This window comes from Cyprinus carpio, chromosome A7, assembly GCF_018340385.1.
Source record: "Cyprinus carpio isolate SPL01 chromosome A7, ASM1834038v1, whole genome shotgun sequence".
Lineage (NCBI taxonomy): Eukaryota > Metazoa > Chordata > Actinopteri > Cypriniformes > Cyprinidae > Cyprinus > Cyprinus carpio.
Window position 1 is genome coordinate 11,209,345 of NC_056578.1, and position 16,135 is coordinate 11,225,479.

General features: G+C 35.0%; 2 protein-coding genes across 4 annotated transcripts in view; one reads left to right on the plus strand and one right to left on the minus strand.

Moving 5' to 3' along the window:
- mllt3 (MLLT3 super elongation complex subunit) overlaps window positions 1-727 on the minus strand; it is a 46,692-nt gene extending 45,965 nt beyond the window's left edge. Inside the window, exon 1 of the mRNA XM_042759627.1 lies at window positions 404-727. The gene's annotated coding sequence lies outside the window, so the exon portion shown is untranslated. The remainder of the gene's footprint in view (window positions 1-403) is intronic.
- The window catches only part of focad (focadhesin), a 48,001-nt gene that overhangs the window by 1,540 nt on the left and 30,326 nt on the right, over window positions 1-16,135 (plus strand). For all 3 annotated transcript variants that reach the window (XM_042759624.1, XM_042759623.1, XM_042759625.1), the window contains exons 2-5: window positions 2,091-2,175; window positions 2,408-2,482; window positions 3,016-3,170; window positions 11,776-11,874. In XM_042759624.1, coding sequence (XP_042615558.1) covers window positions 2,119-2,175; window positions 2,408-2,482; window positions 3,016-3,170; window positions 11,776-11,874 — 386 coding nt within the window. In that variant the 5' untranslated portion in view covers window positions 2,091-2,118. The remainder of the gene's footprint in view (window positions 1-2,090; window positions 2,176-2,407; window positions 2,483-3,015; window positions 3,171-11,775; window positions 11,875-16,135) is intronic.

A 16,135-nucleotide genomic window follows, 5' to 3' on the forward strand; every position in this document is an offset into this window, starting at 1 on the left:
GCCTTTTTCAATTCTCTGCTTTGCTGACAAGTCTGATAAAACAAAAAACTAGTTTTTTTTTCAACATGTTTACACAAACCTCAGCCTACAAAAAAAAAAAAAAAAAAAAAAAGATGCAAATTTGACTCAAACATGACTAAACATTGTTTTATGGCATTTTCTTTATGCATTGTCCACCATCTGTCATTACTGAATGCAAATAAATCTCAAGTTTAAGCTAATAACATTTTTTTCTCAGAATGTTTTAAATTTGTCTCTGAAATATCACCCTTTTGCAAAGTTACAATCCGCAACAATATAGAAATCCACTTTTCTCGTATTAAAGTAGCACTTGAACATGTAGCATTTTGGCTTGTATAGTTTCCACATAAATTGTCATAAGTCTATGAATTTCAAATCTTACCTGATTCGCCTCTTTGCTGTCAGTAACACTGCTGTAGTAAAACTGTCACGCTGTATGGAAACACAGTAGGTTTATCATCATGCACACGCAGTGCTTGCTTGTCAGATATTAGTCCCAGGAGGGGTGGGGCAGCATTTTAGAGCTTGCATTGTCAGTCTTTCTCCCATGTGCCGTGGTATAAACCTGAATCTCCAGTGGCCATCAGCCAGTGTCAGTCAAATCAACAGCTGGTAATCTCATGACCCTACACTGGGAGTCCATATGAGACAACATATGAGATGCCAGAGTTGGCGGTCCGCAACTGGACGGACATTGAAGCTTTGGCAAAAGTCACTTGTGAATAATGCATCCCATTGATGTGGCTGCCAGTGCCATCTGTCAAATGGTTGTGTCTTCTGAGTTTAGATGCAAGCAGACTATATGTCTCAGGCCTTTATTTAATTTCACCTCAGATTACATCAGTTTGAAGTGGTGTTGGGTTATTCTTACAGTATCGCCCCGAAGGCAGTTTTTGTCCCATTGCACCTGTTTGGTGTGTTTGATCCCTGGACACCTGTGATCTGAGTGATAAGGCGTTAACATGAGGTGGACACACAGCACAGTTTTCAACAGATGATGTCAGTTTGTATGTCAGTTTCATCATTTCAGGAAATGAGGGTTGATTCTAAAAATGTGAAGTGAATTTCCCATGACTTCATTTTTCATATGACTTGATTTGCGGTTGCATGCTACACATTTGTGAAATTCTGTTCTTTTCAAATCTTTTGAAACTTAATGTCAGTTAGAAGTCAAAGGTTTGGGGTCAGCAAGATGTTTGAAAGAAATTAATACTTTTATAAAGTAAGAATACATTACATTGATCAGAAGTGGCAGTTAGGACATTTATAATGATAAAGTGAAAATAATTCTGTTAAAAATAAATGCTGTTTTGAACTTTCTGTTCATCAAAAAATCACAAATGTTTTCCTCATTGATATTATTAAGAAATGTTTCTTGAATAGCAAATGAGCATATTAGAATGACTTGAGAAAAAAATTCAGCTTTTCCATCGCAGGATTGAACTAGATTTTTAAAATGCATTTAAATAGAAAACTGTTATTGAAAATTGTAAAGTGTTTTCTCTGTATTTTGATCAGATAAATGCATTGTTGAGTATAACAGACTACTTTCAAAAATGTAAAAATTATATAGCCCAAATTTCTGAAAAGTACACAAAATTTGGTGTCAAAACAGTTTTAACTCAGACATTGCTCACAAAAACTCATAAAGAAATGGCAAGTAAAACATTAAATTAAACATGAAAGTATTAAGTTGAAAGACTGAAATAGTGTTTTCTTGTAAAAAAATAAAAAAAAAGAAAAAATTACAGTGTAGTGTACCTTTTGACATTGCCAGTACATATTCCCGGTTTTATTGTATGCCATTTATTAGAATTAATTATTCTAAAGAAATGTTATCCTTCCTAATTTTATCAAAATGTCATAAATTGCATCTAATATCATATCTTACCTTTTCAACGCCTACTGTCCTGCGACCTGTCATCTAGAGACAATTGCTCCAAGATCCAATCCAATCCTTTTGGTTAAGATTGAGTACTTAATTTTTCTCATTGAATTATCTGTTTCAATCAAAGGTATGCCCTTTTAATTTGACTTAATTACCAATTCCATATGTTGTTTGTTTTTAGTATGGGCCATCATTTGTGATTTCTGGAGATGACTGAAATTTTGAAGACCAGGTTTGAGTTCCCCAGCTCCCTCATTCAAGCCCAGGTAAAACACTCAAAAACAGACTGATGATTTAAGCATTTAGAGGTAAATCAAGGTTCACATTCCACAGCAATTCACCGAAATGCTTATCTCTCTCGCAAAACACGTCGGTCTTGAAGAAATCCATTCCTGTGAATGTGCAATTTTGATTAAATCTTTTGTTTGGTTTGCTCAAGGCATGTGAAGAACCAGCTTTTCTGCCTGATCAGTGCATTTTTTGGCTTTTTAATCCTAGGCTGTGAGGACGCTGGTCACTGCGGTGCTGAAAGAGAAAGGCCAAATTGAAAGGATTTGTCAGACCACTGCTAAAGTAAGTTCTTATGATCTTGCATATAAAGGTTATATCACATCACCGTTAGGACACATTGTTCAAATTAAATGGCCTGTTTTTGGCTGCTGCACCCATCTCAATGCTCCTTTGACTTCCTGTAAAATGAGTAATAAGAGTGCTTCGTCCAGTCACTCAATGACTAAACAGGCAGTGGTTTGTGAATGAAGGTGCTTCATAAGCAAAAGTGCTTTCAGAAGGCTTTTCAGAAAGTGCTTTCATTAAATAGCCACGGTTGATGTGTACATGTAAATGTGGGATGTGATATGTTGGATTTTGTATGTTTGAAATCCAGTGTTTTTGCAGGTGTAGACTTATTTCAGTAAATGAGTACAGACGTTTTGAATTCGGAAAGTTACAGTCAAATATTCATGAAATCACCCATTTAAAGGAAATATGTGCTCTTTAGTTTCTCCAGACAGTTTATGGTACTCTTACAACTTACTAACTTTCTCACTTATATATTTTTGCTCATGTAGAATGTTTTGCATGTTGAACTTGTTTTATATCAACAGGGTCAAGCGCTGGAGTCTCTGTGGGAGCAGTGCAGCAGTGACAGTACCGTCGTCCGCTCGGCTTGCTGTGATGCTCTGGTGCTACTCGTAGAACAGGGACATGCAGATCTGCCATATGTGCTCAACACCACCCTTAACCTCCTGCCCTCGGCACGGTATGCTTCTGTCACGCACCTGGCTCTCACAGACTAATGCAGATTGTTATCCTTCAAGTACTTGGGCTGATAAACTGACTTGATGTTGCTTAGTGTCAAAGGTGGCTCGCAATTCATTTTCAAATGAGATTTGCTGTTGTGACACCATGACACACCGTTCCCACTAGAGGTCGACCGATGTATCGGTTTTACCGATTAATCGGCACCGATAGTTGATTGCTGGAACAATCGGTTATCGGCAAAAATCCATGCCGATAGTTTTCCGGGTTGTGTCCAATGCTGGAGCAGCTGAGAAGGGTCTGATTTCATTATACAGAGCGGCCTCTAGTGGTTGAAATCACTGACAGCATGTGCTGTTTGTTTAAACATGTGATGCTGCACGCTGAATAGTGCCAGAAACTTCTGACCTGGATTTAAACGCAGCTGACAGAAAATCCTGCTGCGCTACAGAGCGCCATTCATATAGTTTTCCATTAAATTACATTATATTCGCCCTGAATCATTGTTAATGTACATTATGAATTGTATACTGAGCATTTTTATTGAAACGTTTGTCTTTCTGTGGCTCTTATAAAGTCTGTATGCTTAATTTATAGAGCTATAATATAGATCGCTTTTTCTGTTTGCTTCGTTTTTTTTAAACACTTAACTTCAAACTTATCTATGCCTCATTGTTCATTCTTGAAGTAATCTTGTGTCTGTTTGGTGAATAAATAAACTGTTTTAGACCGCTGCTTGAGTTGAACGCGACGCGTCCGGAGTGTGTGTGATACAGGTGAGTTCTCCTAGACTCAGCGCTGCTCTTTTATTTTGATTAGATAATCATTATGTGTTCAAGAATAGAAGCAGTAAAAGTGTGAGAGTATACATTGTGCTGATATAATTGTAGGGCCCTATGATTTCCGTGATGCGGAAGATGCGATGGAATCACGGAATCCAGTCATAAAAACGGAATTAAGTTAAACGAGGAATGTCACGGAATTTGTCTTGAATTTTGAATGAATTAATCAAAAGTAGGTCATTACACTTAAATCAAATCGCGATATGGACTAGTATCTGTAACTATTAAGCCGCAAAAGTCGATTTAAATATGAATCCTGCATGTTCTGCATGACTCTGTTAATGAAAGGCACAGGCGCGAGGTTTCATTCATTCATTTACACATATACTGAAGCGCGAGTGAAACCCGTGGTAATTTCAGCATCTACCGTCTCAATAAATGAGGATGTAAACACATGTACAACATCTCCAGCATCTGACCGTTTGATTTGAGTAAAACTAGCTTCATATCACATACACAGGACTATAAAGGTATTCACGGCAACCCGTCAAAATACAAGTCTGGTTTGATTTAAAGTCTATTTTTCAGTAGAATGTACATAGTACATTCAGACATTTCAGTAGAATGCCTACTACTACTAAAATGAAACAAACATTATTTTTTAAGGAATAATCACACAACATTTCTTCCATGTTCTTCCAACCTTTGTTTGCCAAAAAAAAGGTTGCTTAATTTTCAGTAATTAAAAGATTAATTAAATTAAAGTTTCATGCCTTGATTTGATAACCAGAAAAATGTAAATACACAACACAGAATTTTTGAGGGGGAAAAAAGGCTTCTTTTAGATAATTAGACATGCTAAAACACAGAATTTGGTAACATTAAAAAAATATGGTGAGAATAAATTAAAGATTTCATAGGGCCCTAAACGTAATTTTTGTTAAACTTTTATTAAATTGATGTGAACATTTATAAGTTTCATGGTTTTAATTAATTAAACTCGCTTTTTGATTAATAAACTTTAATTTAACTATTAAAAATGAGTGGAGAAAAATTAAAACAGAAAAAAAATCAATAAAGATTAAAAAGGAAATAATGGAATTTGGAACAAAAAACTGAATTTAGGAAAATATTTAATGGATTTCAAACAGCCCTATTAGAGTGTGGTAATTTCAACATTTACTATTATTATTATTATTACTTTTATTATTGTTACTACTAATAGTATGGTTCAGTACAGTTTTTTTTTTTTTAATTTTTAGTTTTTGTTCAGTATCCATTTTAAAAACTATAAGTAAATTAATTGGTATCGGCCAGTGTGGTCCAACCTTGCTATCGGTATTGGCAAAATCCACTATCGGTCGCCCTCTAGTTCCCACCCTGTCAAGCCTTGATGGGACCTTATCAGCCTCCTCAGGCACTGACCTCTCCCTTTTCTTAACTCTGGAATTAGTCTTTGTTTAAATACATGGAACGTAAAAAAAAAAAAAAAAAAAAAAAAAAAACCTTTTTAGAGACCAATTACACATCAGAGCATCAAGTGATGTGTACTTTTGATGTTAAAATACTCTCTTCTGTCCCAGTTCAGTATGCAAAAACAGCTGTAAGTAAGCAAAATTCTGTTATTCTGCTATCATTAGCAGTAAGTGTTTCTAAGATCACACTGACAACTCGTACTGTATACTTGAATTCTTAAAAGTATTTAATGATAGGTGATCATTGTGTTAATCACATGGAGGTGGGCAAATTGTCGATGGCTGAGTCTCTGGTTTTGTAGATGTGATGCAAATTACCACAGAAGAGGATTTTTAAAAATAACCATTGTGTTCAAGACCACAAGAAATAATTTTGTAGTGAGAAAAGAAGCTATTTTCTTTCCTGTGTTCCCATACAGTACTGTTCAAAAATTTGGGGCACTTAGATTTTTTTGAAAGAAGTCTTTTATGCTCATTAATGCTGATTTAATTTGATCAAAAACACAGTAAAAACAGTAATATTGTGAAATATTGTCGCAATTTAAAATACATACTTTCTATTTTAATATATTAAAAAAATTAATTTATTCCTGTGATGGCAAGGTTGAATTTTCAGCTTTATTACTCCAGTTACTTCAGTGTCACATGATCCTTCAGAAATCATTCTAATATGCTGATTTGGTGCTCAAAATGTATTATTATTATTATTATCATTATAAAAAAAAACATTGCTTAGTGTATTTGCTTTTAAAACAAGAGGTTGGAACAGGACTTAAAAAAAAATTGCAACTTGCTGTTAGAAATCAATTAGAGTTGGTATTTATAATCTAAGGCTAGTTTATATTCTCTGCACAGTTTAAATGCTTATATCACTCGTTAGCATATTGATTACTTTTGTTAGACTGTTCTTATTATTTTACATTTGTTTCATTGATTTATAGTTAATCTTAGCTTAGTTGTTCTCTATGTGCTTATGTGTGTTTTTGCTGTTTTTATTTTTATATGCGTGTTCTGTCTAGCGGCTGTTTAAATGTGCTATATAAATAAATAAATGAACTATCAATGTTTAATATGTCAACCTTTGGAGTGAGCTAGCATATAAATGCCCACAAAAACATTTTTGATTTCATCTGCTCTTTAAAACAATTATTTTGTAGTAAGTCTGTGCCTGTCTGTCCCAGTGATATACCGGTCAATCAACTGTTTGGCTTTGTTTAATTGGCCAATTAACTGATTAACATGATTTCTTTCATTTTTGGTAATTTAACAGACCACAACCATCTGATGCTTTTGAAATATGCTAAAATTAAGTCTAACCCTAAAGCACAAACAAACAAACACAGATGCTGTTATTGGTTGATTGCTGCTGTAATGTGCTCAGTGTATTGCGTTTTTAAAGGATTACCTCCGTTATCTGCCCACACACTTGGATGATGAGTAGCAACAGACAGAGAGTACACATCTGTATGTTCAGAAATTTGAAGAAGAAGAAAAAAACCATCTGAAATGCTGCCTGCTCCATCAGTCAGCTCATGTGTCTCAAACACACACACACACACACACACACACACACACACACACCCTCACGGCTGCTGCTGTCAGCTCCGTCACATGGAGCAGCAACCCACACAGTTTACCCTTTCATCATACAGACCTGAATTTTAAAGGAATAGTTCATTTAAAACATTCTCTGATTATTTACCCACCCTCATATAAATTTGACCTGTATGCAGTTTTTGAATGAAACACAGAAGTATATATTTGTGTTATATATTGCTATGCCACTTTTGCCTTACAGCAGCAGTTTATAGTGACCACAGGCTGTCAAGCTCAAGAAATGACAAAAAAACACATAACGCACCAAAAAAAAGTCAATGTGACTATTCATGGTCTTTTGAAGCCATATAGAGCATAAGGCTTAAGGATAAATTTATGCAGGGTTTTTTGGGGATTTTTTAAGCTTGCATCACTATGAACTGTTGCTGTATGGCAGAAGTTGTGTAATGATAAAAAATATCTCCTTTTTAGTTCAGGGTTAATAAATAATGACAGAATTTAAATGTTTGAGTAATTTTTTTTTTTTTTATGCACATGAAAATAGTGTTTTTATTTATTCATTCATATTTTCAATATTTATTTATTCTATATTTTCTATATTTGCTTATTTATTTTAGTCTTATTTATTTATTTATTTACTTGCTCACTACTTACAGTATGTACTTGCTTACTTTATTTCCATTATTTGAATATTGAAACTTTTGTTACTTTGTGCAGTTACATCCACGTTAATGGTATTTATGGTAAAAGGTATTTTTACCAAAGGATATTAGGTATCAATAACAAAAGCGACCAAATTGGATCTTCTTATGTCATTAACCTCAGCATTTTTATATATTTTTTACCTTTTGCTGCTTTTATTGATTGGAGAGTGAAGGGAAGACATGAAATATTAACAACTGCTTTAACAATTACTTTGCCTGTGTGAGAACTGACATAACTTCATCATTTCAGCAGCATTATGTAGTCTCCACTTAGAGCTCATCAAGCACTAATTGCCACAATTATTTTTAACAAGATCTGTTCTTTCATGCACATTTTCCCATAAAATCCAGCAATAAGCAGAGTTTTGTACATATGCTGATTGTAACATGTAAAACTGGAGTGTTATGGCTTTGCTGTGCGCAGTGCTTACCAGGTTCATGAAAGAGCCTAGATGAAAGCTGGTAAGATGAATTTCATTTGACTGTGGAGTTATGTTTTCCCTCCTGGTAAAATATACAGTAATCAAACTCATAGGAGCTGAGAAATGTACAGTCAGACTTGAGAGAGCCGAGGAGGAGGGATGAAAGAGAAAACAGCACATGTTGTCACGCATAGGTGATTTATAATGTATGAGAAACACTCCACCTGTATTCTTCTTAGGGAATGAGAGCTTTGGATCTTGCATCCCAATATGTCATTGGCTACATTCGATACAATAGCATACTACCACAATACTATTTCAGCTGTATATAGTATGTAAACGGTGCATGAGTATGATTTTAAGAACCAAATTACCTCTTATGTTGGCTATAACATGCACCTTATAACCAGAACACTCTGAATCCCACAATGTAATTCTCTTGACTTGACCTTCTATTTCCAGTTTGTTGAGAAATCCCAGAAGTAACATCAAAAAGTAACTTTAATGTCATTATATATTGATAATTTTTTTTGGATTGCCAAGATTTAAAACATTTTAATGCAATATTAGTTTAAAAATGCAACAAAAACATTGTTGCATACTACTGTTTTGATCATGTATATGTTTTTTTTTTGCACTGTGCAGTATGCAATAGTACACTAGCATTCCAAAGCAAACGCTACACACAGGGCTGGACTGGGACAAAAAATCGGCCCTGGCATTTTTGCCCACCACACTTTCGATTATTTATTTATATAACGGAGCTGACAGCATATATATATATATATATATATCTATATATATATATATATATATATATATATATATATATATATATATATATATATACACACACACACACACACACACACACACACACACACACACACACACACACACACACACACACACACACACACACACACACACACACACACACACACACACACACACACACACACACACACACACACACACACACACTATACCAGTCAAAAGTTTTTGAACAGTAAGATTTTTTTGTTTTTTTTAAAGAATTATCTTCTGCTCACCAAGCCTGCATTTATTTGATCCAAAATGTCGCAAAAGCAGTTATATTATGAATTTTTTTTACTATTTAAAATAACTGTTTTCTATTTGAATATATTTTAAAATGTAATTTATTCCTGCGATTTCAAAGCTGATTTTTTTAATATCATTACTCCAGTCACATGATCCTTCAGAAATCATTAAAATATTCTGACTGGCTGCTCAAAAAACATTTATTATTATTATTATTATTATTATTATTATTATTATTATGTTGAAAACAGCTGAGTAGAATTTTTTCAGGTTTCTCTGATGAATAGAAAGTTCAGAAGAACAGCATTTTTCTGAAATATAATTTTTTTGTAACATTATAAATGTCTTTATCATCACTTTTGATCAATTTAAAGCATCCTTGCTAAATAAAAGTATTAATTTCTATCATTTCCCAAAAAATAAAAATAAAAATACTGACTCCAAGCTTTTGAATGATATATGTATAATGTTACAAAAGCTTTTGATTTCAGTTAAATGCTGATCTTTGGATCTTTCTATTGGATCTATCTTACTGTTCAAAAAAATTGACTGGTAGTGTATGTATGTAGCCTATGTATCACACTCATATCACCAGGCCTGTGACCAGCTATTACCTCGGTAAATTGTTCATTTTTTCATTTTGCTGTTAAACTCCTCATATGAATGCCTGCATGACATGTATAATTCAGTTTAGATCGTTTGCAAGAATGTTTAGCCGCGTCCCTGGTATGAAAATGATTGCTGCGAGAAACTGGCGGAGTGAACGTGGCTTGAAAGAGTTGAGAGTCAGGGCATGGGTGCAGCCTCTGTGTTGCCAGATCCAACTATTATAAGCGTTTTTGGACTTGTGTTTTCCACTTAATTTTAACACTTTAGAAAGTTAATAAAGTAGGAAGTTGCAGTTTAGAGTCAGCGATATCTTTATCTTATCTTATTTGCAAAAGATTGGAAATAATTTTTATTTATTTTTATTTATTTTCTTTTTTTTGTTTGTTTTAGTATCAATATCTGGCAACACTGCATCGCCGGCATTTAAAGGGTTAGTTCACCCAAAAATAAAAATTCTGTCTTTAATTACTCACCCTCGTGTCGTTTCAAACCCGTAAGACCTTCGTTCATCTTCGGAACACAAATTAAATTTTTTTTCGATGGAATCTGAGAGCTGTCTGACCCTGCATAGACAGCAATGCAACTGAAATGTTCACAAGTCCAGAAATGTAACAAAGAGATCTGTGAATTAATCCATGTGACATCAGTGGTTCATCCGCAATTATATGAAGCTACGAGAATACTTTTTGTGTGCAAAAGAAGAAAGAATAACAAAATTTATTCAACAATTTGTCTCCTCCGTATCACCCTGGTGCCATTTTGGAGAATATCTTCTGGACGTATGCGGTATGATTATTTTACAGATCTCCTTGCAGGGTCAGACAGCTCCAGATTCAATCAAAAATATCTTAATTTGTGTTCCGAAGATGAACGAAGGTCTTATGGGTTTGAAACGCCATGAGGGTGAGTAATTAATGATTGAATTTTCATTTTTGGGTGAACTAACCCTTTAAACTGAAAGCAATCAAAAAAGCCCATGGACAGGTTTTTGCAACATTCAGTAAGGGAAATGCAAAAAATAATCATGATATTATCTGTCATAAACGTTTTCAACGCTGTCAAAAGACAAAGTAACTATAGTTATGTATTGTTGCAATAAACAACTGATAAAGTTATCCACCCTTAAATATAGTAAAGTATAAAAAAAAATTGATGCAATAAATAAGGTATGATTTAAAAATAGTCATCCCTCCAAAGCCTGGGTACGGCCATGCATATCACATCTTGTTTTGGATAAGAATAAAACATCAGGTCCGACAATATCGTGTCTTTTTTAATTCAAATCTAGCTTTTTTCGTTTAAACCTAGTTTAATTGGAATTGGCTGATTTGAACCTCTATGAAAAATCGTGGGTTGTGAATTTGTTTTGTTGGGGATTGTTTACGTATTCTGCACTCATGGCGCACACATTAGGGTTAGATGTCTGCCTTAGTTGCGAGTCCATATCAAGCACTTCACCGATTCAACTACTCTCTTCTTCTCCTCCTGCCTGGCTCTTTGGTCCGCATCACTCACCGCAGAGCAAGCCTGTTCTTGATAAAGCTGCTGTGAAACTGTGGGGAAAGCCGACGAGGAAGGAGTTGGGGTGAAGCGATCTTTATATAGGCTGCACAAAATACTTCACCGCTCCGGATGATTACACTGTCAATACAGGAGACAAACCAATGGTCCTCTGGCTGCTCGCTGACCCTGCGTCATTCTGTCCACCCCTTAGGTGCATCGCCCCCCCCGGGGAAAATGCCCGATTACCAATTCAGCCCTGGCCATACTCAAATATAGCCCTTCTACTTCTGTCTTTCAATAAACAGATGTTTTGGATTTGTAATTTAAAAAAGGAAAACATCTGTTAAATTGGATCTTACTTAGTTTAGGTGACAAATTATATTTCTGTTTCAGAATGGAGCAGATTCAGTACTTCAGTGATGGATTATGGGTCCATGGTTGTTCTTGGGTCATATCTGCTGATGTTGATTGTTTTGTCTCTTGCCTGGGCAGGAATGTTCAAGGGCTGATCAAAGTGGTCGGGAGGCTGCTACAGATCCAGGCAAGTCAGCGGGATAACGGAGCAAGCTTCACCTGTCCATATTCAATTAGGTGAGTGCCTTTTCCAAGTGCAACAGCTGCTGCCAGTTCTTTCTCACTCTTGCACATGTCTAGTCATATTTGATTTTAAACATAGAACATTTTTTGCTATGTGCAACATAATATGATGTAACACTACTCTTTTAAATATATGTAAATGACAAAATTCTAATTATAAAACGGATAGTTCCGGTCCTTCTGGTTTGTTGAGCCGCATTTGAAGCTGTTGTAAATTACACTACAAACATACACCTTTGTTTACTTCTGTGTGTTGCTCAGCAACCACTTTGTTGGAACCACAACTGTTTCTGAGGAACTACATTGTTTGGTGGAAGAATACTGTTTTTATTTATATCATTACACTTTATTTGCTCTGTTTTATTCTGTGAAACCTTACAACGCATATGGAATAACCATTTTATAAAAGCAATAAGTCCCGTGAAGCCGTGGTTTACAGTGAATTTATAACAGCTAAGGGGCTAAACACTTCGCGTCGTGCCTAACAACGCCCCTTAGCTGTTATAAATTCACTGTAAACCACGGCTTCTTGGGTGTTATTGCTTTAATAGATACCTCATAGTTCGAACTACCATTTCAGGGTTGGGGTTGGTATGATTTTTAAATATGTTTTCTTTCATTAATCATTTAGTTTCACCAAGGCTGCATTTATTTAATCAAAAATATTATTTTTCTTAAGCGTTTGTCCTGAGTAAGTGGCAGGGTTCACTTTTCTTCATCGCTGGCGCCATTTGATGCGATCGTTGGCTTGATTATTTAAACAAAAATACAGTAAAATATTGATATTGTTAAATATTATAACAAATTAAAATAACTGTTTTCTAATGCAATATACTTTAAAATGTAATTTAATCCTGTGACGGCAAAGCAGATTTTTTTTTAAGAAACGTTTCTTATCATAGTTAAAACAGTTGTGCTGCTTAATGTTTTTCTGGAAACCAGGATAGATTTTTAGGATTCTTTAATTAATAGAAAGTTCAAAATAAGATCATTTAAATAAAATGAAATCTTTTGTAATGTTAATAAATGTCTTTACTGTCACTTTTCATCAGTTTAATAAATCCTTCTTGAATAAAAGTATTGATTCATTTTTTATTAAATGGTCCTGAGCTCAAACATTTGAGCGGTTATGTATCACAATGAGGTTACGTGACCTCTGAGAAAACACCTTAATCGAGGTTTAGTTCACATTTGAAGATTTATAGGATCAGTTTGAGCTTTCTGACCATTACTTATGGCTCGCATATCAACTTTCATCATGCATGTTTTTTTGTTTGTTTGCTTATTTATATTCATTAATTCTGGCTTATGACCTCTTATGAGGCATTACTTTATAATGAATCAAATTACTCTGCATGTCAATTTTCTTCTTCTCTGTCGTGTTCCTCCCTGGTGTGAAGATGAATGGGTCGAGGCTTCTGTGCTGGCCTGGGATTGGTGCTTGGCCTTTAGCACGGTTGGGCACCGAGGGAGGGCTTGAGGATTAATGGAAGATGCCCACTGGTGCTCATTGTGTCCGTCTGCTGATGGCTCCTCTGCAATCTGCTCTAGGGTCACAAAGCCACTTTCTGTAGATATCCAACAGAAGCAGAGAGGGTTAGGGTGGGTTTGTGTAGGGAGTGTAGAAGAACAAATCAACTCTCTTTCCTCAGAAAAAGACATAGATGAGAAGCTCAAACTGTAAATCTTTTTATTTGTCCTGGCACAGTGTTTCGTAAATGGCTGCCACACAAAACGCCGCTATTCTGTAACAATCTTTTATGCTCACCAAGGATGCATTTATTTGATCAGAAACACAGTAAAAACAGTAACATTGTGAAAAGTAATTACAATTTAAAATAACGGTTTTCTATTGTAATATATTTTTAAACATAATTTATTCCTGTGATGGCAGAGCTAAATTTGCTGAATCGATGCTTAAAAATTATTTGTATTATTAATGTTGACAGTTGTGCTGCTTAATAATTTTGTGTATACTTTTTTTTTCAGGATTTTTGATTGATCAATAGAAGGTTCAAAAGAACAGCATTTATTTTGAATAAAAATCTTTTGTGACATTATAAAAAGCCTTAACTGTCACTTTTGATCAATTTGATGCATCCTTGCTGAATGAAAGTATTTATTTCTTTAAAAACAAATTTACTGACCCCAAACTTTTGAACAGCAGTGTATAATTTTTTTGGATTGAAATTGAGTATATCACAGTCTGAAAATGTTGACAGTGATTCGTTAGACTGATTTAAATCAATCATCCGGGAGGCTGAGAGCATTTTTCACCAACTCATTAAAATAACTGAAAAAATAGCCATTTATTTGTGAATCAAAATGCACTGACTGGTCATACAGTTTTTTTTATTTTTTATTTTTGCATTAATCCACCAAAGGCACAAAAGAATGATGTGTCGACTATTATTTTCTTTGTTTTATTTTTGTAATGTTTTTGATAGTAATTTATTCTAGCCCTTCCCCTTCAGACTGCAAACTCACAACTCAGGAAATTATAATAAATCAAATAAAACTCATTTTATTCTCTATGGTGCTGTATATTCAGTCCAACTTCTGTAGACTCAGACTTCCAAATTCTCCTTGACTTCTAAAGTTTTAAAAGTCTCTTCTGGTTAAATAATCTCGCTCTAAACTTTCAGTTCAGATAAGTGAGATGGAGGTCAGTGTGTCAGCCAGCCATTGTCTGGAAGATAATGTTGTGGCTGTCTGCCAAAAACTGCCTCTGATGGATGAACCCTGATAATGTGATGGCTGCACCAGTTGGCTGGGGAACAAGAAGAGATAGATGAGCAAATGTTTGAACTGTAGGATGTCTGTGGAGGGAGTGAAGAGCTTTGGTGCAACCCTAACATCTGGCTGGAGGTGACTCAGACCATAAATTTAAGTGTTGAAAGACTGTTTACCATGTAGAGGATCTTCAGGGCAGCTTTATAAAATATGTTCCTGTCTGACCCAATGCCAAAGGCACACACAAACACCATGATCAGGGTTTTGGATGAGTTCATTAATCTTAGGATGAAAGAGCATGTGTGTTTGTTAATATAAGGGCCTTCTTTTGTATGTTAGCATTAAGGTTAGACATGAATCACCAGCATAGAATAAGAGTGGAAGACATCTGAGCAAAAACTGCCACAATGAGGCTAGTGCATTAAAGGAACAGTTCACCTAAAAATTAAAATTAGCTGAAAATGTACTCACCCTCAGGTCATCCAATATGTAGATGACTTTGTTTCTTCTTCAGAACAGATTTGGAGAAATTTAGCATTACATCACTTGATCAGCAGTGGGTCTTGCAGTGAATTGGTGCCGTCAAAATGAGAGCTCAAATTGTTGATAAAAACATCACAATAATCCACAATTTAACTTCTGGCTAAAATACAAGTTTGTAATCTGAAATGAAGGCTCTTCCAGTTAAAGGGATAGTTCACTCAAAAATGAAAATTCTGTCATTAATTACTCATTCTCATGTCGTTACAAACCCGTAAGATCTTCATTCATCACAAACTAAGATATTTTTGATGAAATCCGAGAGCTTTCTGACCTTGCTTAGACAGCATGGGAACTATCACGTTCAAAGACCAGAAAGGTAGTAAGGAAGGACATCGTTAAAATAGTCCATGTGACATCAGTGACAACTGTAATTTTATGAAGCTATGAGAATACTTTTTGTGCACAAAAAAATTAATAAATAAATAACGACTTTATTGAAGAGAGTACCACAGAGCATGCATGTGATCCTGCTGATGCAGGAGTCGGGGTTGTGAAGTAGAACCCACATGCACTGCAGCTTGTTTTCATGGCAGTTGATGATGACACGGAAGAGAAGAATTGTTGAATAAAGTCGTTATTTTTGTTGTCTTTGCGGGCAAAAAGTACTCTAAAAGCATCATGAAATAACGGTTGAACCACTGATGTCACATGGACTATTTTAAAGATGTCCTTACTACCTTTATGGGCCTTGAACATGGTGGTTCTCTTGCTGTCTATGCAAGGTCAGAAAGCTCTTGGATTTCATCAAAAATATCTTAATTTGTGTTCCGAAGATGAACAAAGGTCTTATGGGCTTGGAACGACATGAGAATGAATAATTAATGACACTATGAAGTATCCCTTGAATAGATAGACTAGAGTTGTGTGGATTATTGTGATGTTTTTATCAGCTGTCCTGTGATGTTTTGTCACTCTCCTTCTGATGGCACCCATTCACTGCAGAGGATCTATTGGTAAGCAATGCTAAATTTCTCAGAAT